The sequence below is a fragment of the Anopheles darlingi genome, chromosome X (genome assembly GCF_943734745.1).
Source record: "Anopheles darlingi chromosome X, idAnoDarlMG_H_01, whole genome shotgun sequence".
Taxonomy (NCBI): domain Eukaryota; kingdom Metazoa; phylum Arthropoda; class Insecta; order Diptera; family Culicidae; genus Anopheles; species Anopheles darlingi.
The window spans coordinates 5,459,753-5,485,032 of record NC_064873.1 but is presented as its reverse complement, the minus strand read 5'-3'; the positions used below and the strand labels follow the sequence as shown (position 1 = coordinate 5,485,032).

The 25,280-nt window shown below is 48.0% G+C and overlaps 4 protein-coding genes across 9 annotated transcripts; all 4 read right to left on the bottom strand.

The window, feature by feature from the left end:
• Positions 1-8,150: 8,150 nt before the first annotated feature.
• LOC125954944 (syndetin) lies at positions 8,151-12,528 on the bottom strand. The gene is made up of 4 exons (XM_049685657.1): positions 12,082-12,528; positions 9,442-12,021; positions 9,223-9,335; positions 8,151-9,140 (listed from the first exon to the last, which is right to left on the bottom strand). The coding sequence occupies exons 1-4, from the start codon at positions 12,133-12,135 to the stop codon at positions 8,813-8,815; spliced, it is 3,075 nt and encodes a 1,024-aa protein (XP_049541614.1). The 5' UTR covers positions 12,136-12,528; the 3' UTR covers positions 8,151-8,812.
• Positions 12,529-12,802: 274 nt separating this feature from the next.
• LOC125954821 (nascent polypeptide-associated complex subunit alpha, muscle-specific form) lies at positions 12,803-19,635 on the bottom strand. 5 transcript variants are annotated; one of them, XR_007469065.1, is made up of 3 exons: positions 18,915-19,635; positions 13,725-18,793; positions 12,803-13,373 (listed from the first exon to the last, which is right to left on the bottom strand). XR_007469065.1 is itself a non-coding variant. In XM_049685477.1 (3 exons), exons 2-3 carry the CDS (start codon positions 18,781-18,783, stop codon positions 13,942-13,944), a joined length of 4,716 nt encoding a protein of 1,571 aa, XP_049541434.1. In that variant the 5' UTR covers positions 18,784-18,793; positions 18,915-19,635; the 3' UTR covers positions 12,803-13,941. The 5 variants fall into 5 exon arrangements, 3 of the variants coding, with proteins under 3 accessions (XP_049541434.1, XP_049541411.1, XP_049541419.1); XR_007469066.1 differs by having other exon boundaries at positions 12,803-13,020; XM_049685477.1 differs by having other exon boundaries at positions 12,803-16,442; positions 16,569-18,793.
• A 555-nt stretch (positions 19,636-20,190) lies between these two features.
• LOC125956921 (uncharacterized) lies at positions 20,191-21,690 on the bottom strand. Its single transcript, XM_049689248.1, has 4 exons — positions 21,538-21,690; positions 21,306-21,439; positions 21,111-21,234; positions 20,191-20,976 (listed from the first exon to the last, which is right to left on the bottom strand). Exons 1-4 carry the CDS (start codon positions 21,688-21,690, stop codon positions 20,191-20,193), a joined length of 1,197 nt encoding a protein of 398 aa, XP_049545205.1.
• Positions 21,691-22,457: 767 nt separating this feature from the next.
• LOC125955217 (lysoplasmalogenase-like protein TMEM86A) lies at positions 22,458-24,987 on the bottom strand. Of its 2 annotated transcripts, none has more exons than XM_049686216.1 (7): positions 24,645-24,987; positions 24,205-24,368; positions 23,547-23,701; positions 23,259-23,449; positions 23,054-23,169; positions 22,873-22,974; positions 22,458-22,764 (listed from the first exon to the last, which is right to left on the bottom strand). In XM_049686216.1, the coding sequence occupies exons 2-7, from the start codon at positions 24,229-24,231 to the stop codon at positions 22,660-22,662; spliced, it is 696 nt and encodes a 231-aa protein (XP_049542173.1). In that variant the 5' UTR covers positions 24,232-24,368; positions 24,645-24,987; the 3' UTR covers positions 22,458-22,659. The 2 variants fall into 2 exon arrangements, with proteins under 2 accessions (XP_049542173.1, XP_049542183.1); XM_049686226.1 differs by having other exon boundaries at positions 24,822-24,987.
• Between the last annotated feature and the right edge of the window lie 293 nt (positions 24,988-25,280).

Below are 25,280 nucleotides of genomic sequence, written 5' to 3'. Positions count from 1 at the left end.
ATCAATATGTGCTTATTTTGAAAAATTAAAGTTGACTTGTTCCTTCACTAAAAATCGTCAAAGATAAGCCCTTTTTTGACCCGAAATAACCAAAGCCCCCCCTTAAATGATTCCAAAACAAAAAAAACTCTTGTTTGCTGTTGCTTCGGTATTTTATTTTATTTCTTCGTATTTACTTTTTATATTTTTTAATGAGTGCTTATCCTTTCAAGAGTATTGTTTAAAATTTTGGAAACAATCGAAGCAAAACTGACAAAGATACGGATTTTTGAAAATCCGCCTTTCATACAAGGCTCAATGCATATCGCTTCTTTGAGTCGCGTTTCCCAAAACCTACGTTTTCAAAGTCGGTGCCCATCGTAGCATAATGAACCAGGAACGTAGTTTTGAACAAATCTTCCCTAAAATTGAACCAATTATTCCTGAAAAGTTGTTGTTTTATTATGAGATTTCTTGAAAAATTCAAGTTGACTGGTTTCTTCCAGTGTCATAAACGGAATGGCCCTAGTAACAAAGTTGGCGCTGTTTCTCACACTCTTCATATCTCTCTCTTACTGTATCATTTTATTACTATTCATGAATTTAAGAGCAATTATTTATTTACTCTTACCGGAAAGCTATTTTTAGTTATTATTTTTATTATTTACGGATTTTAAGTATTTTGTATGGACCATTGAATATCTCTTATATTGAGCATTGAGCTTCATCTTCATGCAAAGGATTGGACTTTTCCCCTAAAACCCACAATCGCTTCACTTGCTTTATTTTTATGCACTTGTAGAACCGTATCTTGATTCAGCGTTGATGATTTTGGAGTGCGCTCCGGAAAGCCGAAATATGAAACGATAATTAGTGCTTCGATATTCGCGATCCGGCCAACCAGCTCGTACTAGCCGTGGAACCATTTCACGTTCGTTTCCTTTAATTTGTTGTAACACGCTTTGTGGTAAGGCAACACCATAGTTTTTCACATTTATAAGGCACGGGCACGGGTTTTAGACGACTCCGACTCCTCGGAACGAGCTAACCAAGCGAGGGAGTAGCTACGCAGCATTCGTTCGGGGATTAATGGAAAGATTATTTTGATTTTATGACTTTATGTTTCTATGCATATGTGTTGTGTGCGTTTAATTTCCAAAGACGACGAGTGCGAGCTCGATAGTATCACTGTTGAACGAGCGGAGCACATCAGCACCACATGTTTCGGCATTCGCACTACATTGGTTGCGCAGGTTATTGGAAGTGATCGTTGTACCGGCGACACCGATGCAGCGACTGGTGGTGGCGAAGGTGGCGGCGGTGGCGGCGGTGGTGGTGGCGGTTGCGGCGCCGATGCACCCCGTCTTGTTTTCCTAACCTACTGTCGGTGCATTTTGCGACATAAAAAGTGATCTGAAATAACAAAACACTTGCCACAATCGCACCAAATCCCTGTAACCGTTTCCTGATTCATTCTTCGGATCTAGTAGCCCGTTGCCTAGGTGACGAACGGTCCCGCCTATCGGTGGACGGTATCGCTGCGTCCACGGTTCATTCTATCGACAGCTCGCAAAGATGCCACTACCATACGTGCGTGTTAAAACTGTGCCTCTTGTAGGAATTGTTAATTCCTACATTCACTCAACGGATGAAGTCCCCAGTTGGACGGTTGGGGAAGTGGTGGAGTCCTCCACGTTCGATGTCGGTGTGGTTAGTAAAATCATGGCGAAAGGACGAGTGGTGCGTGTGCTGCTGCCGCCGCCGACGGAAGGCGCTGGCCAAAGTGGAAACCCCGTAAAACCGAATAGCTGCACCGTGTGGGCCGGTGCTATTCGCAAAATCGGTGCCCCACAATCACTGGAGATCACCCACGCTAAAGGAACGCGGCTGAAGCTATTCGGCGATAACAACATCGTCGTACACGAGGGAGCCCTGCTGGTGGAAACAGCAGGTTTCACTTTCGTTCTAAGCGAGACGTCCGACGTGATTATGTGGGAAAGCCGCCTGGTTCAACCAGTACACGAATAAATCGGCCACTAAAATGTGTAATACTGTGTAATAAAGAAAACCTAATTTTCTCGTTACGGAATTCGTAAGGCTTTCATATTAGTTGTCATTAGCGCACATCCGAATATCCGATAATCCGAAAATATTCCGCTCAACTTCGAACCCACGACACACCGGTGCGCACGCACAGCCTCCTTCGATTCGAAAAGAACATCGTTGGCGCATCTATCGCCGCTCTCGGGCTGTGCGCGAAGCAGCGGATCCATGGATACGGCTACGAAAGATGCCAACTGTTGAACGATTGCACGACGATGCACGACAAGTGCCATTATTACTTTATCTGATAATTAGCCAAACCGTTTCGACTTAAATTTTGTTGAAGCAATGAATGTTCGCACCTTGCTTCAATGCATCCCGATGGTTCGTTCGTCGGTTCGTTTTGCAACAGTAAAAGCGATCTGATATAACACAACACTTGCGACAACCCATATGCAATTGTTTCCATGTACAGATTATAGAATTTTAGAATTCCACCCAGCTGCAAATGCACCTATTCTGCCATTTGAGAGAGACGCAAAATGCCACGGGGGCAAGTGCGAGGGAGAAAAAAGGGTTCGCGAGAGAGCGCGCGCGAGATAGTTAACGCGCGCCGTGGAGGAGAAACCAAAGAGCGAATCGCGCAGGCATCTCCAGAATCGTGCATGCAAGGGGGGACGGAAAGATGCATCATTTTGCTGCCCGGAAATGGATTAGAACATTATTTTATTGCCGGATACGATATGCACAATATGAGATTCGAACGAACGTCTTGTTGATGCAGTAGGAACTATGAATAGATCTCAATCATCGTTTCTTATAAACAACAATAAAATAAGTCAACCCACGAGATCCACGCGATTGCGTTCCAGGACATCGTAGCATATCATCGCTACGTTAAGCCGCGGACCGCGTACCGGTTTGTCGAGTGTCACAATGGGACAGGCTAACAAGTTTCACTGGACTCGCTGCATACGCAAGAATGAAATCACGGTTAGAGAAATGGTTTACTGCCCGATTCTCCGAGACTGTCTGCGATTGCTTCTATGGTATTAGAACGGTCTAGTCTCTTCGAAAGTAAATCCAGGTTTTGAAATACTTAAAATGAAGATTAATCAACGACACACCTTTCACTTCGTTCTATGATCCTTTGGCTTCTGTTTAGCATCTTCAGGATAGACCAGTCAGGGATTTTCTCGTGTTTACCTTCTAAACACTGGGCGAAGTCCGATTTCATCGCGTCATCTTCCTTAAAAGTTTAATCATACGAGGAGTGCTGCATAAATCGGAACAAACGGTAGTCTGACATTTGCAAGGCTAGTGCTATATGATGAGTGTATCGAAAGTACCCAACCAGGTTCTCTTAAGGGGGGGGCTTTGGTTATTTCGAGTCAAAAGCAGGGTTATTTTTGACGATTTTTAGTGATGAAACCAGTCAACTTTAATTTTTCAAAAGAATGTCATATTAAACTACAACTTTTCAAGAATATTTGGTTCTATTTTGGGGGAGATTTGTTCTAAACTACGGTCATGGCATCCAATCTAGAAAGGCAAGTTTGCAAAAATGTACTTTTTGCGGTGCCCATCGTAGCAACGTGGTGGGTCATCAGAAATATACAAATCAATATTCCTTTGTTAGATTATAAGTTTATCCGGGTAGCCCCGTCGAGTTTTTGTTAAATTTCCCATTTTTCGATTTTTGGCAGATTTTTGAAGTTGAAAAAGTGATGCTTTTTTCAATGTGGCCTCAAAAAACGATACTTTACATAATTAAAAAATTATTAAAAAAAAAGTATGTACAATTTTTATAAAAACTCGACGGGGCTACCTTGCAAATAGTGTGCAGATTATGTGTTCAAAATTTCAAATCGATCGCAGGTTTTGGGAATCGCGATTCAAAGTTGCGAGATGCTTTGAGCCTTGTATGAAGGTCTGTTTTTCAAAAATCTATATCTCTGTCAGTTTTGCTTTGATTGATCCCAAAGTTTCACACAATACTCTTGAAAGGATAAGCACTCATTAAAAATTGTTAAAAGTAAATGCGAAGAATTAAAATAAAATACCGAAGCCCCCCCCTTAGGGGTGGGCTATGGTATTTAATTTTTTGATTTCACATTTACTTTTTACATTTTCCCTTGAATCCATGTCTCTTCATGAGTATTGTGTGAACTTTTTCGATCAATCGAAGCAAAAACTGACAAAGATACAATAAGAACACTTAATCTTTACTCTATTTGCCAAGTAGCCCGGTCGAGTTTTTGTAAAAAAAATTGGAAAAACTATGATCATGGCCACAGGGGAGAACGTGAGCGTTGAAAACATATCAGGGAAAATGTGCGACAGTAGGGAGGCATTTGAAGGAGTAAAGGTCTGTGTTGGACACATCATGGCAAATCAGCGCAGCCTCCACGCCAACCTTGGACCCGCAGGGAGAGCATGGAAACGAGGACTATTCTCTTGAATTGAAAAAATTGAAATTTAATTTAAAAAATCGACGGGGCTAGCTGGATAAACTTATAATCTAACAAAAAAAAAATAGTGATTGGTATTTTTCCGATAATCCAGCTGAAAGCTATGATGGGCACCGCAAAAAGTGCATTTTTGCAAACTTGCCTTTCTAGATGGGATGCCATGAACGTATTTTTTAAAATAAATCTTCCCCCAAAATAGAACCAAATATTCTTGAAAAGCTGAAGTTTAATATGATATTCACTTGAGCAAATGAAGTTGAATGATTTCTGCACAAAAAATCTAAATCCAGTTGCCTTAAATCAACCGTAGCCCTCGATTAATTGTTACCGAGGGCATACCGATTTACGCGGTCTAGCGATGTCCTGGTGGAAGGTGAAATCTTTGCAATTGATAAATTCTGCCCGTTTCTTGTGGAAGGTTGCATTCAATTTTTGACTAGTTTTGGACAAAAGACATTGAAATCAATCGTTTGGTTCCTTGAGAGCGTCTCAAAAGTTAGCACATCCTTCGAATCTCACCTTATGAAGAGCATAATTTTCCCTTACCCTTTGGATATCGTTTGGAGTGACTTTTCAAGCTCTAACAGCGATGATTTTCTGTTGTTAAGATTGTAAACAATTGTTACTTTGAATATCTGTAATGATTTGCTCGAAAATTGATCAAATTCGTAACATAAACAAGCTTATCACAAACGTTAAAGTGGTTTGTTAAATGAATGACATTGAATTCATATGGTATCCGAATATCAAGCTGTTTTATGGACTAAACCCATTTATTATGACTTCTCCCTACTATTGTTATTATGTTTAACCTTTCTTCAACCCAATGCACTATTATATGACGATTTGTCTTGATTCATGCATTGATTTCGTCAAGATTAAATGTATCCAGATGGTTTAAAAGTTGTTCATGTTTGAGTGAGTTTTTTTCCAGATCAGAAGTTTTCTCTAAAATACTAAATCTAAAAGTGACAATTAATAAATGCTAAAATAACAATTTTATAGCTTTGCTAGACACCACAAAAAATAGTCATTTCCATCTATACGAAACAAATGCAATTACATATGAAACATCTTAATACTTCTTATTGGGAGGAATGGTGGCAAGCGAAGGGTGCAAAATTGGGTAATCCTCGCTTAAATGTAATCCAACAATTGAGAGACCCCAGAACGGAGGAAACGATATCGATAAAGGTCTTGCACGGTTTTTAAGGTTTGGGGGCTGTATTGGACCATTGGACATATCTTAAACCGACCATTGAGCCTCATCTTCAGGCAATGGAATTGCGTCACTTGCTGTATTTTTATGAAACGATCATTAGTGCTTCGATATTCGCGATCCGGCCAACCAGCTCGTACTAGCCGTAGAACCATTTCACTTTCGTTTCCTTCAATTTGTTGTAACACGCTTTGTGGTAAGGCAACACCATAGTTTTTCACATTTATAAGGCACGGGCACGGGATTTAGACGACTCCGACTCCTCGGAACGAGCTAACCAAGCGAGGGAGTAGCTACGCAGCATTCGTTTGGTGATTAATGTGAAGATTATTTTGATTTTATGACTTTATGTTTCTATGCATATGTGTTGTGTGCGTTTAATTTCCAAAGACGACGAGTGCGAGCTCGATAGTATCACTGTTGAACGAGCGGAGCACATCAGCACCACATGTTTCGGCATTCGCACTACATTGGTTGCGCAGGTTATTGGAAGTGATCGATGTACCGGCGACACCGATGCAGCGACGGTGGTGGCGAAGGTGGCGAAGGTGGCGGCGGTGGTGGTGGCGGTTGCGGCGCCGATGCACCCCGTCTTGTTTTCCTAACCTACTGTCGGTGCATTTTGCGACATAAAAAGTGATCTGAAATAACAAAACACTTGCCACAATCGCACCAAATCCCAGTAACCGCTTCCTGATTCATTCTTCGGATCTAGTAGCCCGTTGCCTAGGTGACGAACGGTCCCGCCTATCGGTGGACGGTATCGCTGCGTCCACGGTTCATTCTATCGACAGCTCGCAAAGATGCCACTACCATACGTGCGTGTTAAAACTGTGCCTCTTGTAGGAATTGTTAATTCCTACATTCACTCAACGGATGAAGTCCCCAGTTGGACGGTTGGGGAAGTGGTGGAGTCCTCCACGTTCGATGTCGGTGTGGTTAGTAAAATTATGGCGAAAGGACGAGTGGTGCGTGTGCTGCTGCCGCCGCCGACGGAAGGCGCTGGCCAAAGTGGAAACCCCGTAAAACCGAATAGCTGCACCGTATGGGCCGGTGCTATTCGCAAAATCGGTGCCCCACAATCACTGGAGATCACCCACGCTAAAGGAACGCGGCTGAAGCTATTCGGCGATAACAACATCGTCGTACACGAGGGAGCCCTGCTGGTGGAAACAGTAGGTTTCACTTTCGTTCTAAGCGAGACGTCCGACGTGATTATGTGGGAAAGCCGCCTGGTTCAACCAGTACACGAATAAATCGGCCACCAAAATGTGTAATACTGTGTAATAAAGAAAACCTAATTTTCTCGTTACGGAATTCGTAAGGCTTTCATATTAGTTGTCATTAGCGCTCATCCGAATATCCGATAATCCGAAAATGCTCAGCTCAGCTTCCAAGCCACGACACACCGGTGCGCACGCACAGCCTCCTTCGATTCGAAAAAAAACATCGTTGGCGCATCTACCGCCGCTCTCGGGCTGTGCGCGAAGCAGTGGATACATGAATACGGCTACGAAAGATGCCAACTGTTGAACGATTGCACGACGATGCACGACAAGTGCCATTGTTACTTTATCTAATAATTAGCTAAACCGTAAAAGGAAAACTTTATTAACTTCAGTTGACTCAGACCGAAAGCATTTGAAATTATGATTTCCAAATGCTCTACGATCTGAGATTTTCCATCCGTTATGACCAATTTTTCTTATTTGGAAATTCTACAAACACATGAGTAAGAGTGGGCATGGTATTTCCGAGCCTTGATGTGAGCCAGGCCATGAAATAATTTGCGGAGTCAATCATAGCACCATGTTGAAGTCCCGTTGAGTTTCTGTTGAATTTCTATTTTTTTAAGTTTTAAGTTTTGTTACGATGGCGAGGTTTAAAAAGTGGTGGTTTTTACGAATTTGTCTCTATAAAACTCTATTAGCTTATGCCTTAGGTTTGTTTTATTAGTTTAATGCTTTTGATCAAAGTATCAACTCTTTTTAACTCGACAGGGCTACATGGAAAGTAGCAGATAATGATTCAAATCAAAATTCATTCATCATTCAATTCATTCATCAACAGATTCAAAAATCCGAAAATAGCTCTCTGCTAGTTTTTATGCCTCGATGGACACCAAATTTTATAACATTGGACAACCCGTGAATAAGCCTTGCTCGATTATCCAAAAACTAATAACATTATTAATTTGATTTTGATTGATACAAAAACAAAATACACAATACTCCTGAAAAGTTCAGCAGTTAGGGAAAAATAATGAAAAATTTCGTTAAACAATTAAACACGTACGAAGGCCGGCATCACAAAGGGTTACAAGCGTAGGATAACCGTGTGAAAGAATGTTTGTGACTGCCGGTTTACATACATTACTGCCGAATTTCGGATGCAATAAAGGAAGGAGCTCTCTTAACCTTCTTAAGCGACCCCGTTCATAGATTCTGGATTAATTTATTTGGTGAGGATATGCTCCACTCACACGGGGTTGGGAGAGGAGCAATACAACAAAACGCCATCTGTCCATTATCTTTAAGTGGATGCTTTCGCTTCTATAAATAAATTTGATCTATACTGTTCCGCAATGCAGTCGTTACCTTATCTGCTTCCAGTTAACGATTCACAAAACAAAACAAAACAAGGAATACCATAGTAGGCTGGAGGAGTAGGAGGAGTGATACGAATATCCGATCAATGAAGTGCGATTCAGCGATATAATGCGATGCGGCCTGAACCGTAAACATAATTAGTTATTTGAAAAACGGTATAACCAACTAAAGGATGCATAATGGACGTGTTCGTTAACAGTAGTAGATAGAAGAGAGTCAATATGAGGTACAAAATATAACATGAGATACAGAAATTGAGAGCGAGAAAAGAGAGAAAAAGAGAGAGATAATACCAAAATCCTTAACATCGAAAAAACCAACTATATAAAAACAAGGCTCTGCTGCGACGCGAGCGAGCGCGAGATTATGAAGTAAGAATATTGGAGAATAATCAGTATGTACCCAAAGTTTTCTGGATCTGGGGACCGATAAGCATCTTGAGACAGAAAGAAGGGAAGGAATATCTGTTCTGCCGGTAAAATGCACCCAGGTTAGGCTGGTGACGGCGAGCTAGAACCATTGGTAACATTGGACTGGCCCTCGATCAGGGTGAGCAGCCGCTGTCGCGTTTTCTTGTCGCTGCTGCACGCACAGGCGACCAGTCCGCTGAGCTGCCGGGGCGAGTAACCGTGCGCCTCGAGCAGCCACTGCTCGAGCAGATCCTTCGGTAAGTAGTATGCCTTCACGTATTGCTCGACATAGGTGCGATGCTCGGTGTGTTTGCCCCCGGACACGATCTCGAGCAGCGACCAGAAGTGCGTAAAATCAAGCTGCATCAAGGCCCGGCCGCCTGCCGAACATTTCTTTGCCGCCGCAAACCTGTAATAGAGAGGCACAGGAGGAGGAATATGATTAGAAGATTAGGATGTGAGTGCGAGAATGTCTTTTTCCGTCTATCTACCCTTCGACCAGCAGGTGCGTCAGCACGTGAACAAAGCTATCCCAGAGGGCATCGCGGGGCAATAGCGTTGGCGTCGCTTCATCCTCCAGTTTCATGGCGAAATATTGGATACCCTGGTGGGGTTGGCAAAAGGTAAAAAAGCGGTTAGGAAGCAAGCAGAAATTTGTCTCCCCTCGCTTCGGGCCCGCTGAGGGTACTGCACAGTCCCCGGCTCCTTACACGGTTGATAATGTCGATATAGGGCGAATGCTGTACATTAACATGGTTCACGTCCCATTTAACCTTGGCCATGGCATGCAGAACGGCCGGCAGATCAATGACGCGCGCTGTCGAGCACATGAAGATGGGTTTGCGAAGATCCGGCACGTAGTCGCTGGTGCTGGCGAGATAATCGCGCAAGCAATGCTGGTTCCATCCATCCGCATCCATCCCAACGCCTTCAGTTGGACCGTGCTGCACCAACAGGGCGCTGAGGTAAGCCTCCATCTGGCGCACCTGGGCGACGAGGGTGAGACAGCTTTCGGCGGCGATTGCACGCTTCTGCAGTCCGTATAGTGATTCCGGATCGGCCAGGTCCAACCGGATCATCTCGTCCGAAAGGGGTGCAGTACGGCGCAGCTTGGGCACTAGTTCGGTCGCAATGCGTTGCAGGGCCTGACGCAGCCGACCACTGTACAGATTGTCGCGCGATACCGGCAGATCGGAGGCGAATAGCTCGTGCACCGCGTGGATATAGTAGTCGATCAGCTCCGTCATCGAGCGCACAATGTGGGGTGCGATCGGGTGGAGCAGCTTGCAGAAATACAGATAGCGACCGATGCAGCGCAGCACCGTGAGCGACGTATTGACCACAACCACTGAAGCGGACATTTCTGGTGCTACAATCGTTGGCGAACGATCCACCGGTGGCACAGCAGTCGGTTCGTTGGTATCGCTGCTGTCCTCCGAATAGTAGTAGGACGATTCGTCCGCGATACCCGCCAATATATCCTCCTCCAGCATCGTGCTATCGAAGCCACCGTCGAACGGAGAGCTCTTCTCTGTAAAGCGCAGGAAATAGCCGCAAGAGCCGTACAGCGAACTTTCATCCTGCGAGTGCATCGATGACGCACTGTCCGGCTCGGGCACGTTCGTGACCATGCCCGCTGCTGGTGGCTTCTGTTGCTCGATAGCGGTGCCGGTGGCGTTGGAGGCAGCCGCAGCCGCCTTGGCGTGGCGTACTAGTGCGTGCCGGAAGTTGCGATACTCCTGCAGCTGCGTCACATCGTGGAAGCTACCGATTGGTACCCATACCTCATGGTCGAAGAACAGACCGATCTCCTCCAAACAGGCTGCATGGTAGCGCCGGAAGAACTCCCTGCTCTGGCGATGCATCGCACCGAGCAGCCGCTCAGACGCGCTGTCGCAGAATTCATGTCCAACCCGCTTCAGCCGCTGCACGATTGCCAGCACCTGTACGAACTGGTCGTACTTGAGCGCGTGCAGCCGACCAGTGCCGAGGAAGGCGCACACTTTACCCTGCATGTCGTGCCACAGCCGAAATTGCCCACTATCCAGCTTCTGTCGGATGTACTCTTCCTGATGGTGTGCGGTGGTCAGCTCGGCACTCTCCAGCGCAGCCATACCCTGGTCCTGGTGCCAGGAACGCACCTGATGGTAGGAGACGAGCAGACCCCAGAATGCCCGGCACAGGGCGGTTAGGCAGTGGACGTACTTATCCACTGGTACGCACTCGCAAAGCTGCTCATACGTCAACTTCTTGCTTTCCTCCACGTTCACGTCCATGTGCTGTCGAAGCACAGTAAAGGCGGCCGTGTGCACGGAAGAAACGTAGTTCATGTGCAGCGCGTCCATCGCTATCAGTTGCTTGCCGAGCAGGGCGTACGCTTCCTGCAGCTTTCGGTAGCGTTTCGGCTCGAACTCGGCCGGCACCTCGCCCAGCACACTCTCGAGCTGCACCTCGGTCAGCAGCAACGTGTCTTGCAGTTTGTGTGCCAACGATTCCACGCATCGGTACTGGTGGTACCGCTGCGATAGATTGCGATTCTCCAGCAGGATCGCGATCGCGCCACCGTAATCGGCATCGGTTAGCCGCCGTTGCAGCCTCTGGTCGATCGAGCGCATGCTACGCAGCGCCTTTAGAATGCCGAGAAGGCTCAGCAAAGTCTGACGCTTCCTGTACGCGGCCAATATCTCCAGGTTGGTCGTGGTCAGCAGGAGCTTCGAGGTGTCGAGTCGCAGACGGGCCTCCCTGCAGGTTGAGGCCGTATCGCGCAACATCCGCTCAGTTTCGCGGATTCGTTCAAACTCCGCATCGCACGCAACGCGCTGCTCCAGGATCAGCTGCAGCACCTTCTTTGAGATGACGCGATGCTGCCGCTTCAACACACTCATCCGTTGCACTACGCTAGGACCATCGAGCAGCCGGTCCTCGGCAGACAGCCGACGCAGCTCGTGCAGGCCACTATTGCTGCCCGCATCGAAATAGATCGCTTCCGTCGCTTCCAGCAACTCCTGATCAGATAATTTCTCCTGCGGAACCGAACCGTCCACTGCATCCGGTTCTTCCTCGTTGGTCAACTCGTTCGCCCAGTCGTACGCACTCTTGGTTGATGCGACGCTGGTTCCGGAACTCGAAACGCTACTCATCGCGAAACGTTGCAGATGATGTTGCTGCTGCTGCTGCTGCTGCGGCTGCTGATGATGATGATGATGGTGATGATTCTGCTGCTGTTGGTGGTGCAGCTGCTGATGCACGTAGTAATCGGTGAATCCCATTTTCGGTATTTTGACTTCTTTCTGTGAATGGCGACACAAGCACATTAGCACCTGCAGCAATACAACCCACCACTGGCGTACCTTCTTGTTGATCAGCTCCAACACCTTGTACTTGATTTCCTCCACCTTCTCCATAGTTGATCGGATCCTGAGCAGCGTTTGATCGATGGCTCGCTGTTGATCGGCACGGTCACGTCGACCGATGTGTCGATTGTCCCCGTCCTACGACCTTCACATCGACAACGGCACCCAACCTGATCCACCTGACTTGCAAGGGAAAAGAATGGATTTGTTTGGGGCGGGGGAGATGCAAACGTAAACGCCTTCAGTCAGCGCGTACTACGATGGCCTCATCGTTGCCATAGCAGATACACTAGCCGGCCTCTTGCACAGTTCCATAATGTCCTCAAGCGGACATTGAAGTGAATAACCGTAATATGGAAGGATTTTAACAGTGGAGAAGGATACTTTTGTGCCAAGAATGCGGATGATAACGTTACGTTCTCACTTCTTTGTTTTTCTATGTGTTGTTGTTGTTTCGATGACGTTTGGTTAAGATACGCGACCCTGGCAAAAAGTCAAAAGCTCGTGCGCGCACTCACACTTGCACAAATCGTGTGTACGAGCGCGTTGAATAATTTCCACAAGATATACAAAACTGCGCTGCCGGAGTGGCTGATGGAAGCCCTCCCGCGACCACATTCTTTCTAGAAAACATTTCAACTAAAAAACACAATAAAATTGCTTTAAACTGTATCAAACATTTTATTAATAAATATGTTACAGATATTATTTTCTAGGTTCACTAGAAGAATTTGATTGTAACATTGTAACATTTAAAAAAAATGAGTTGCTTTGCGTAGCCCTAACTCTGCCAAGAAACATTTCCGGAAAGCGTTTGATGAAAATCGTATCTGTAATCAAACAACGGTAAAGAAATGCTTTCGGAGAATTGTATGAAATGAACGACTCAAAATTATCTCTAAACATACACTCGCATTCAGCAGACCAGAGTTTTACCTACATGATAAACATGTATCTACTCTAAACATATTAATTACAATATTGATTTTGTCTAAACATATTAATTACAATAGTTATTTGTTCGATGTGAACATTTATTGATAAATATGTTACAGATATTATTTTCTAGGTTCACGAGAAGAATGTGATTGCAACGATGTTAACATTAAAAAAAACGAGTTGCTTTGCGAAGCCCTAACTCTGCCAAGAAACATTTCCGGAAAGCGTTTAATGAAAATGGTATCCGTAATCAAACAACGGTAAAGAAATGCTTTCGGAGAATTGTATGAAATGAACGACTCAAAATTATCTCTAAACATACACTCGCATTCAGCAGACCAGAGTTTTACCTACATGATAAACATGTATCTACTCTAAACATATTAATTACAATATTGATTTTGTCTAAACATATTAATTACAATAGTTATTTGTTCGATGTGAACATTTATTGATAAATATGTTACAGATATTATTTTCTAGGTACACAAGAATTTGATTGTAACGATGTTACCGTTTAAAAAAAATGAGTTGCTTTGCGTAGCCCTAACTCTGCCAAGAAACATTTCCGGAAAGCGTTTAATGAAAATGGTATTCGTAATCAAACAACGGTAAAGAAATGCTTTCGGAGAATTGTATGAAATGAACGACTCAAAATTATCTCTAACCATACACTCGCATTCAGCAGACCAGAGTTTTACCTACATGACGAACATGTATCTGCTCTAAACATATTAATCACAATAATGATTTTGTCTAAACATGTTAATTACTATAGTTATTTGTTTGTTAGTAATTAAGAAGATTGAGATATTCAAGGAATTGTAAAACTACGAGCTTTTCGTCTGTTTTACGGTACTTATCTTCTTCCTTGGACATAAGACATAAGACGGAATGTACATTCAGTAATATCCGGCATTAGTCCTTGGCCTTATTCTTGTCCTTCTTTTTACGCTTGCGTTGCTTCTCGTCCTTCAAAGCATCCTGCTTTCGACCAATGCACACGCGGCAGTACCAGTCCTCGTTCTCGTCCGGCGCCACCTCGATACCCACACAAATCCAGTGATACCAAGCGTCGCAGCCATCGCACCCAATCATAGGTGTACCGTCATCGACGCGACCGCATGCCGGGCAGATCCAAACCGTGTTCCCATCGACGTCGGTCATCTGCGCGGGAGCAGCGGGCTGGCATGAGCCACCGGATGATAGTGGCGCTGCTGTCACTGGAATACCGCTGTGCGCTGCTCCCCCCTTGCGATCGCTCTTACCGTCTTTAGCTGACTTCCTGGACCCTTCTCCCGATAAAGGGATCAACGATTCGATGCCACTGCCCTTGGCACGAGCTGAGCCAACTACTGTGGAACTGATATTGCCAGCGGGAGATGTGCCACTGCCAACGGAAGCGCCTCCGATTTGCTTCGAGCTTCCCGCTCCAGGGATCAGCTCATCTACGTCTGTTTTTCCATCGACGTCATCGCTCGCACCCTTCACCGGTGATTCTTCCTTTCCCCCCTTGCCACCTGCACCGGTACCGGTTCCGGTCGGTTTAAGCTTGGGCGGCCGCGTGACCAGAGCCGAGATACGGGCGAGTTCCGGCGAACCGCCCCGATTGGTGCCGTCGCCCGTCGCAACAGTTAGCGCCGATAGGTGGCCCATTTCTGCGCCTTGCGCCTTCTCCGGAGTGTCTGACCTTGGTGACGGCGTTGCGTTAGATCCGCTCAGCTTAAGCATCAGTTTCGGTACCGAGCACGATGGGGAATGATCGGTCGATGCCGGAATGTCGGAGCTGCCTGCCAGTGAACCGACCCCTTGTCCAGCGCCCTCACCAGTCAGCCGTTCGCGATCCTTGCGTTTCTCCTTCTTTCCCTTGTCCTTGCGCTTCTCCTTCTTTTCCTTGCGCTCCTTGCGCAGCTGTACGAGCAGGGCCTCCTCCGCACCGATCATGCCCATCGTCATCATGCCGGAGGACGAGGCTGTACCAGCGGTCAGCTCCTGTAACTGCTCACGTTCCCGCTCCTTGCTCTTGTTCTTGTCCTTTTTGTCCTTCTTTTTCTTCAGCTTCGCCGAACCGCCCAGCTCACCCTTAACCTTGCGATCCTTCTTGTGCTCCTTCGATTTGCGTTTACCCTCCTTGCCATCACTGTCCTTGCCGGCACCGGTCGCCGTAGTCGACTGGCTACCATCCGAGTCGTCAATGTCGATAACGAGCATCTGGGAACGTTGGGGCGGGCTAGCACCTGGTAAAACACTAGCCGCTGGTAGAATGACGACCTGGTCCGAGTCCTTCCGGCCGCGTGACGAAACCGTTTCCATCGGAACATTTTTTACACCTTCCGACAAGGCGCTTTGTTGCTCCAGTGGACCACTGGTAGCAGCAGTGCTAGTGCTGGTCAATGCTTCCGCTTTGTTGTCCATCAATTGAGCCTTGGACTTGGAACCGGATGTTTCCGGCGCTTCTTCGACCGATGGGAACAACTGCAGCGACGGTGGCATCAGCGGCGCTACGTTGCAAGTGGATTTCTGCAGATCGAGCGGTGTCTGGGCGAGTAATGTCTCCGGATCGAGTGTATCATCAAATCGGTCAGGCTTCATCAGGTTACCGTGGCTTCCATGACTCGCCAGACTAGCACCACCAGGACCGCTACCCAGACCAGCTGTACCCGATGCGCTACCAACCGGTGGGCGACGCAGCAGATTCAACTCATTCAACCTATCCATCGAGGGGAAACTAAACGGATTGGTCGGCAGTGGGTACCCGCGCCCCCCCGTCGCTAGCTGGGTGAGTGGCGAAGGGAACATGCCGTGCTCCGGAATTAATCCGGGCCCAGACGGCAGCATGCCAAAGCCGAACGGAATCGGAGGCCGAAGCGCCGGTGGCACTTCAGTGGGGTTCAGGAACCTACCATACAGGAATGCTGGGTCCGGGAAGCGGGGCATCCCCGTATAGAACGCGAATGGATTCGGATTACGTGGGCTTCGGGCAGGCGATGCACTGTCGGAGTACGGCATGCTCATCGGCTGCATCGGCGGTAATGTCGGATCATCTCGTGTATAGTGCCCAACCGGATCACCCATCACGTTCGCCGATGCCGATGCTGGATCGGCCGAAGGTGAACCGGATCGGAACGAAGGCGACACTGGTGGTGAACCAGAAGCGAGCCCCTTGGACCGTTTTCCTTCACCTGTTATCCCTCCTCCTTTCGGCAGTTTCTGCTGCTTGGTACGCTTCGGTTTCTTCTGTTGGGCCGGCGGTCCGGCACTTAGCTCCGCAAACGGATTACGATTGGCGCCTGGCGAAGGAAGGCTGCCGAGCCCTCCGGATTGTTCTACACTTTGCTCGATGAATCCGACTGGCGCTTGTTGCTGTTGCTGCTGCTGCTGCTGCTTCCGCTGCTTCTTACCACCACCACCGGTGGCACCTGCGAAAGAGTGCGATATTAGCGGAGTAGGCTGTTGCTGCTGATGCGGTGGAGATTGCTCATCATCGATAACAATGACATCGCGATCGGGCGTATCACGCGCCACCAACGACTGCGTATGCGTACGTTTAGCTTTGATGGTCTTTCGGGGCGCGGCCGGAGCCATATCAGACCCGGGCTTCAGCGAGGTTACGGACGACGGCGAGGGTGTAATCTCCAGGCTGGGATGTAGCAGCTGCAGCATACTGAGCTGTTTAGCCTGCTGCTCCGCCGCGGATTCGCTCCTGCCAGGGACGGTTGACTCACCACTCAGCGGCTCATTGCTGCCAACGCCCGGATCAGGTTTCGGTGGAAACATTGTTGGGGGAGCACCCTCGACAGGAAAGTGCCCGCTCATGTAGCCACGCTGCTCCTTGTACAGATCTTCCACATCCACGTAACGGGTCGTTGGTTCCGTACTGAAGCCGACCGGACGAATTAACGGTGGTGCGGACTCAGGCGGCGGTCCATCCGAACCGCCCTGGCCTGGTGGATTACTTTGGCTACGCGCTAAAAACACTTTCTTCGACATCTTGGCACGACGCTTCGACACTTTATCCTTCGACTGGTCACTTGCAAATGTAGGATGGGCACCCAATAGTTCCAACTGATGACGAGCGCTCTTCGTGTTGCTTGCTTTGCGAATTACTCCATCTGATTCTTTCGATGGTTTCCGCTTCTTTATCCCGCCTCTAATGCTCTCTTTGTTAGCTTTACTGGATCGAGCCGTTGTCATCGGGGTGGGCTTAGTTGCCACAGTTGGCAACGGGGCGCAGGGACCCATTCCCACTTCGGTAACGTTCGTGCCCGCTGGAGTTGGGCCGATGCTGTGCTCGGCATCTCGACTAGACCGATCAAGTACGATCACGTTGGTGCTGTCATCGGAGATCCGGCTTTGTTTATGTTGCGCACCGGTAGTAGTAGACTGAAACGGAGACTGCAGACCAGTGTGCCCCTTTTTCGAGGATTTTTTCCTCTGCTTGTCGAGCGTTTTCTTGCGGGTCTTCTTCCCCGAGGGCTGATCCAACGGTAAGGAATGTGCAGATGGCGTGTTAGAATCATTTTCGGCGAGCGGCGGCTTGCTATTCGTGCCTGCTAGCAGTAGCTGGGCTGGCGAAGCGTCCGCTTTCGCGGCCCCTGGCAGTGGCGTACTGTTTCCTGTGCCGCTACCGCCACCCACTGCCGCTGCTGTCGATGCCGGCGATTGTCCAGCGGTTCCGCCAGCCGCGAGTGGTGACTGCTGATGCTGCGGTATCGTTGGTTTTGGAGGCCGATCTTCCGGTATCAGAGGAATACGCGTGTCAGGTAGTTTACCTTCGCGCGCTGGTGAAATGAAACCAGACGTCGTCATCATAACACTGCTGATTTCGCGCGTTGGCCGCCCCTCGCCACCATCCTCCATCGGTGCCACCGTGGATTGATTTGGCTTATTCGTTGCGCTTGCTTTGTGGTCCGCCGCTGCCTCGCTCGTGCTTCCTTCTTCACTAGCGGTTGGTGGCCGGGCTGCCGTTGTAGCCCCGAATACCGATGCTGGCGGCGGTGGAGCGGGCATTTGTGCCACTGTTGCCAGTCCGGAAGTATCGGACGTAATTGGAGCCGCTGCGGAGGTAGCCTCTGCGTCGAGTGATTCGGCCGCCAGAGGCTCCTGCTTTGGTTTCTTGGCTTCCAGCGTTTCCATTGGGATTTCGATTTCCTCGTTTACGATTGACTCCGGCAGCAGCGACCCATCTTCGATTGATGCTGGCAACGCCGTAGTAGTAGCCCCGCTGCCGCTGGTAGACACCAAAGCGACCACACTTTTTATCATACCATTCGCGTCCGCTTCGATGCCTCCCGTACCATCATCGGTGCCGTGTTCCGTGCCCTCCTCTCCGAGGTCGCCGGATTCGCTGGTCGGTGCTTCGATCAGCATGGGTGGTAGGTACTCGGGTATGTGCATCGGTCGCGTCAACACTTCCTTGCTTCCCGGCTTCAGAAAGCATAAGTTCGTTTCCTTGGGCACCGGAAAGCGCGGTACGTCCAGTGACAGCGGGATCGGATCGACAAACTCGATGTATTCGAGCATCTCTGGCAGATTGATGCCAATGTCCCGGTATGCGAGGGCTAGATCATCCAGGTTCGGCTCGGTGCGGTTGTACAGTTCGCTGTACCGGTGCATGATACGCGATATCTCGCGCAAAAAGTGCTGCGTAACGTCAACCAGCAGCTCCATGGTCGTGGTGTGCGTCGAGTGCCAGCCGATCGTCTGGCAGATCTGGGCCACCGCGATCTTCAGCACGTGCATCGCGTATGCGTCTGACATGATTGTTGTTCTAAAAAGAAAACATAACAAAGCATGATTGCATTTCCTCCGTTACTATCAAAGTGCGTTACCTTTTCTTGGTTTGGAATAAAATGAAATAGATTCAGTACCAAGAAAAAAGCGTTCGTTACCTAATTGTAATGAAATGAGGATACCAAACTCGTATTCAATTTTGCCTTTTTTCCATTGGGTGCTGATTGGGTTTATGGGACGACTCTTGTAGCGTGTTGGACTCCTGCGTCTGCCGGCCCGTTATTTATCAGCTTGACCGTCGATGGATCTGATAACAGGTTAACGGGATAGTTACTTGCTGTGTTCTAAGATGGCCGTCGTTGGGGTTGAGAGGACATGGAATCCTGTTTGCAGACTGGCAACTTAGTTACACTCTTCTCGGCCAACCCAAGGAATTTGCCAGGTAGGCCAGGGAACGGAGGCACGGAACGCGGCAAACGACGAAGCAAACGTAAAAGCTAAAAGCAAAGCAGTTTTTATTGGACACTTTCAAACACATCGTACGCACATTAGGTGGGTCACTTTGGCTACGCTGGATTTTAAGTGAGGATGTGTTAAAAATTCCCGGAAATCGCCGCTGTAAGTGCGGCCAAGCCGCGTAGGCACCCCCGAGAGTGACTTCAGGAGCAGCGATGACCAGGTCTAAGCTGGCCATGAAAGTCCGCCGTTCAGAATTGTATGTGGGCCAAGCGGATGTGCAATCCGCTGCAGGGGATGGAAACCATTCTTTCACTAATTTCGGATTGGTGTAACCACAATATCTGACCCTTTTCTTAACCACATATTCGGAGAGAAAATTAATCTAAAAGCACACGCAAATTTTCCCTCCTAGAAAATGGAGGTAGTGAGTGACTGGTGAGAGGTTAACGTCAGTGCGTGGTTTTGTGCTGTCACGTGTATTGAGTTCACATTGAGTTCTCCCGTATAACGGCGTCACATTAAACGGGCACGCACTCCTGCACTCCACGCAGGTGTGCAAGCATTTAATGCATTCGCTTAAAACTGGCAAGCAGAATCGTAAACAAATCCCAAAAACTATCGTAGGTGGTTTGGTGCAAACAATTGCTAAAAAAAACCTTATTCCCAGACCTCGTTGGGAAATAGAAGGTATAGAAGGCAATCGCGGCTTCTCGTACCCTGTTGTTTTCATCGGTATCCTTTGTATCCTTTTTCGTAGCGATGAGTTTTTGTGATACGATGTTCCAGTACGTGGTGCTTGGATTCCTAGGTAACATTCGCTTCCCCCTGCTCGACCACACCTGACTGATACGGGACACCTGAGGCCATGCGGAATTAGTGGTAATTGAATTCGCTAATTGTCTTTAACCTGATCACGATACATTTCGTTGGATTCTTTTCTTTGTATTCATACGCAATTCCAGGCAACCGCTTCACTCAGCAACCGAGCAACACGTTGGCGTAGCCGCGCGCGAGCACATCCGAACGGCCCCACGTGCCGTTAGCCATCAGCTTGTACCAGTAGCGATTCACGTGGTACGGATGGACGACGCGTAGCTGGCACAGCAGTCCAAGGCTGGCCGTGTACAGCAGCTCGGCGATAGGGACACGCCGATCGATCCATCGTATGAGTCGCGGCTTTGGCAAACTCTCGCTCCGCATATACACTAGCCAGCACAGCTCGGCCAGCTCCGTGATCGGAAAGGTAAAAAGTAGATAATTTGGGAAGCAACCGTAAGCGAGACCGGCAACGGTACCGGCAAAGGCGCTCCTTGCGATCGCTGACGATCGAAAACCGCGGTAATGACAGGCCAGCCAGCAGCTGCTCGCCTCGTACAGTGCCTTGTACAGTGTGATGAAACTCAGCAGCCCATAATCGAAGCGAGCCAACACTACCCGACAGAGCACCAACGGAGAACGCAACAGTAGCGTGATCCGAGGTAGCACGTTCTTCAGCACGCTCACGGCCAATCCGACGTAGAACGATTTCCTCACCTCGGCCAGAACATGATGGCGGCAGGAACCGGGCACAGTGTGTTCTTCGTGTCCATCCGTCGCACCACGGTAGGCTCGTGCAAACCAGAAACGATCCAGCCGTAGATACTGATGCGCCGCCATAATGCCACCGCTCATTGCCATGAAGCAGCCGGTGGCGAATGCCTTCGAGGAGCGCATCCAGGCGACTATCGGCATGTGGGAGCGACGAATGAGAAACTCGATGTACTAACCTCAACAGATTGGGCGGTAGGAGTGGAGTGGGAGCCGTTGCAGGGGCAGAGAATATAGATAAACGTAAGAGAACCAGGTCAATAGCAGCAGCAGCAGCAGCAGAAGGTGAAGCAGCCGCAGTAGCGTACCATGTTAAACAGCCCGATTCCTTGGGCACGTACAATCGTCCGTGGAAGGAAGCGCACCGTGAGCCCACCGGCCAACGAAGGAATCAGCACGAACCATGCTGGTGGAAACCGTCCCAAGGCTCTGCTGAAAAACAAAAGATACAAACGGGTTAGCTCAGCTTACCGCTCATGGGCTTCACGCCTTGTTATACGCACTAGAACAGACAGAAAGCGAGGAAGCTTCCACCGGTCATCGGGAGTCCAGCCAGCACGCACCGGCAGTACTGTCGGGCGAATGTGCTCCACACTTCCGGCTCGTACCACTGGTGTATACGGAACAGCAGCGGTGTCTGTACGCAAGGTAGTAAGAAAATCGTCATCGAAAACGAGGAACAAAGTTCAGACCAGCGAATACACTGCACGTTAAGATTCGGTTCGCAATACTTACGACGACGGCCGGTAGATAGTGGCGTATCGCACCCAGAACGCCTTGGAAGAAGAAGGTGCGCCAGGCAGCAGAGCAAGGCTGATCTGGATGGAGCAGGTCGCGGCAGCTCTTGCCAATCGTCGCCTGGCGGAAGTGTTTGCTTAGCTGCCCCATACCGACCTAAGCAATGTTCGTACGGCCGACGAATTGTTTTTTCATCGATAGCCGGCCTCTCGCTAGTCGAGCATTGATATATCGGTCGTCCGAAGCGCAAAGCGATCCGACTGAAGAACTAAACGGTAGGTCTTTGTGTGCGTAAATCGTGCATCTAAGCACGAGAGCGTGTAGCAGCCGGAGTGCGTACGCGCTGAATGAGGGAAGTGAACAGCGATGGTGCAGCAATGGTGCTTTCGTTGCTTTTATTCGGAGCAGAGCATCATTATAAATTCAAAAATTTAACCTACCACTGAACAGAACTCACCTGGGAGGAAGACTTCAGGAGGAAGAGCAGAGGAATGCAATTGTTAAATGTGTTGAACGAGTAAATAAACATTTTAGAGCGTAAACCATCTACCATCGTGTCGCAACTCAGGAATAGGAATGCTCTAATCCTGATACTCTCCGTCCTGAATCATTTGACATCACACCGATCACAAAGATCTACGTGCTGTCTGAATGATCCATATGTGCGTGCATCGACTTCTTAATAAAGGAGGCCGATGTGTCGTTTGCGTATCGTAAAACATTCAATTTCTTCGTATCTCTTGTTCTTTCTGGCTCGCGTTTCTAGCTTGTTCTAAGTCTCGCGCTCGAACGCATCATACAACATACCTGTATCGTCATCGCGTGTGATGAATTTCGATAACCTGGCCGCTAGCTAAATGCTTAAGGAGAGACCTATTCGCTCGGCGTAAATATGTAATTAGATAGGTGCTGGTTTTGCAAAATGCAGGTCAACATATATTGCCTACGCAGTCTATTTATTTGCATTTCAATAAAGAAAAAAAATACAAAAACAATCAATCTCTAATAGAGAGTGTCGTTTCGAATAGCGGGAAGATGCAGAATCACAGATTTTGTATTCAATGCATTGACTACAGGGGGTATTGTGGACAACGTTCTCCACTGTCATCACAACCGTGCCTATGGCGCTTTCGCTTTGATGTTCTTCGAGGTACCGATGGTTCCATCGGTTAAGCTTAGCGTGATCCCGAGCTGAGCAGCATAGTAAGTGAGCATGATGTAGGTCTAGGAAAAATACAAAAATACATTAACAGTACCAATCTCGACCAACATCACATGCTTTTATGCGTATGTGACATCCGCTTTATATGCATTGCAATCTTTAATATATACCTGGGCAGCATGAATGGGAGTAAAGAATTTGTCAAACGCGATTATGCCGTCGGATATAACAAATAGCACGCTGCAGACTCCACACAACACCTGTAGCTTATTCTGTGAGGGTAAAAGAAAGGAAAAACGAATAGCAAATGAATATAGGAACAGCTCTTTAGATTGGTAGATATTGGCTCACATTTGGCGTTTGAACCCTAGCCAGCGCTCTCCAGCACATCGTCAGCAACAGGACAGCGTAAATTGGAAGACATACTTTGATCACTGAGTTCAGGTTGGCAAAAAAGAAGGAAGTGGCTAGTGAAAGAAATGGGAAGAGAGAGTAAAAAAGGGATATAGAAACATAATGTTCGACAAGATCTTTGCCGTGGAGGCTGTACACTAACCTAGCACACCGCCAGCGTATAGCGCTACGCCAACTCCTGGTCGCAGTGGCTGGAAACCGAAAGCGGAGACGTAGAATATTTGTGCCACACCGAATGCTCCCATGCCGGCCTCAAAAAGGTCGTAATTTAGCAGCAAGTCGCCCCAGGACGAGCTGAACAATCCCAGTAGAATCATTCGCTTGTAACGTCGCCTATAAAGCAAAAAGATAAAACGCTTTGTAAAGCATATCCGCTAGCATGCCCTATTTTGACGAGAAGGGTAGGCGGTTTGTGACTGCTGTCGCTTACGCTTGTTTCGGCTGCAGATCGGCTAATGCACCGAAGAACAGCAGGCTCAAGATTGGCATGCATTTCAGCACCGTTGATGGCGTGGTGCCGCGTTCCGTGTGCTCGATCAGTACGAAATACAGTATCGTCGTAACGACGAAGGGTATCAGCGTTTCCTGCAATGGGAATAACTCGTTAGATTAGTGCTGCTCGAAATATACAAACGATTGCGTTTTTTTTGCAGAAGCATTTATCAATAGGTGATGATTTCTGATCTAACAGTAAGTTAATTAAAAGTGCGTAACTTGAGAAAAGTATTACTAGTACGAGGGCGTCCCAGGCTCATCTTGTGATTGGGTTAGCATTCGAAGTCTTGAAATTGATAATGTATGATTAAAAATATAACCGACCGACAGAGTGCATCCCATGTGCCAGTTCGCTGGCATCGACAATTCTAAAAACTGCATTTGACAACGCTTTAAGATAGCTCATCAAGATAGCCGAGGACGGGAGACCAGCTCTAAATCGTCGCAACGCGCCCTCACAGCCATGGGGGTGCTGGAGCGCGTGTTATGATTCGTTATCTTATCCAGGCACTAAAGCCGTCGATTTTGAGCAGCGACTTTCCGGCCAGGATTTAACTCCGATTAGATATTGGTTCCCGGTGGTCTATACCTACATGTTTAATGGTACTGCTCCGCGCCATTATTGTTGCCACGCGTCTCAAGAATTTGCTTTAATTATGTACCGTGTTGGCAATGATAACTGTGTCGGTTAATGTACTCGGATGCGTGTTCCGACTCGACACACGACTCGTTTACCTTCTGGAATGGCAGTTGCAGTCTAGAATGGAAGAAGGAGAAAAAAGAAGATGTGTTAAGTCGATGCCGCCGTTTAACGCTTCATTCACGGTGCATCGCAGTAGGATTGAATGATAAATTGCCGTCTGCTGCGCTGATCGTGTTGCTGATTAGTTGGAACGCACGCGGCATATAGTGCAAAATCAGTTCACAGCACTACGCAATGATAGGCAAGCTGGCGATAAAGCGAATGAAATTACAAAAAAAAAAACCTACAGCCTAATAATTAGCCCCCTACGGGACAAAGCACCTCACTGACCTGTGGAGTGATCTTGGCACTGTCCGATTAAGCAACCGATCCTGTTCGGCACGGGATTTGATACTGTGGCGACGAGTGAGGCCGCTGCACCGCAAGTCCGTGCCCGCCGAGATAGAGCCGCGCGGTCGTATACTGTGGGCACCAACACAAACGACCCCAGCACCAAATCATGCTTACCGGCGGGTACCGACTACTGTCGGCACTTGCTCTGTACGCTGCGTTGAGGGGGGTACTATTCGTTTCCACCTCATGCTTCGACCGATATGCTTTAACAACAAGATGATAAGCAAAAGAGATGTCCGACGTCGGTCCCTTTCAGCATCTTTTGAGGAAGATTAATGAAGATTTTCCAAACCAAAACAACGGTACAGTGCCACGCAGGCCAGTTTTAGTTCATAATTCTGATTTTATAAGAAAATCTTACCTTTTTTGTGCAAAATGCTCATATTTAATCGACCATCACTGTCATCCGTCTGTGGTTGAATGCCTTTTTCTCAGGCATGTGGGTCTCAGGGTTGTGCGAGCGAGAAGGCTTCGTCGTTTGCATCACTGCGGTTTTTGGGAGTCGAAAGTTGCATGCAACTTGCAACTGACTGAACTGAAGTTGCATGCAACTTGCAACTTGCTTGAACTTGT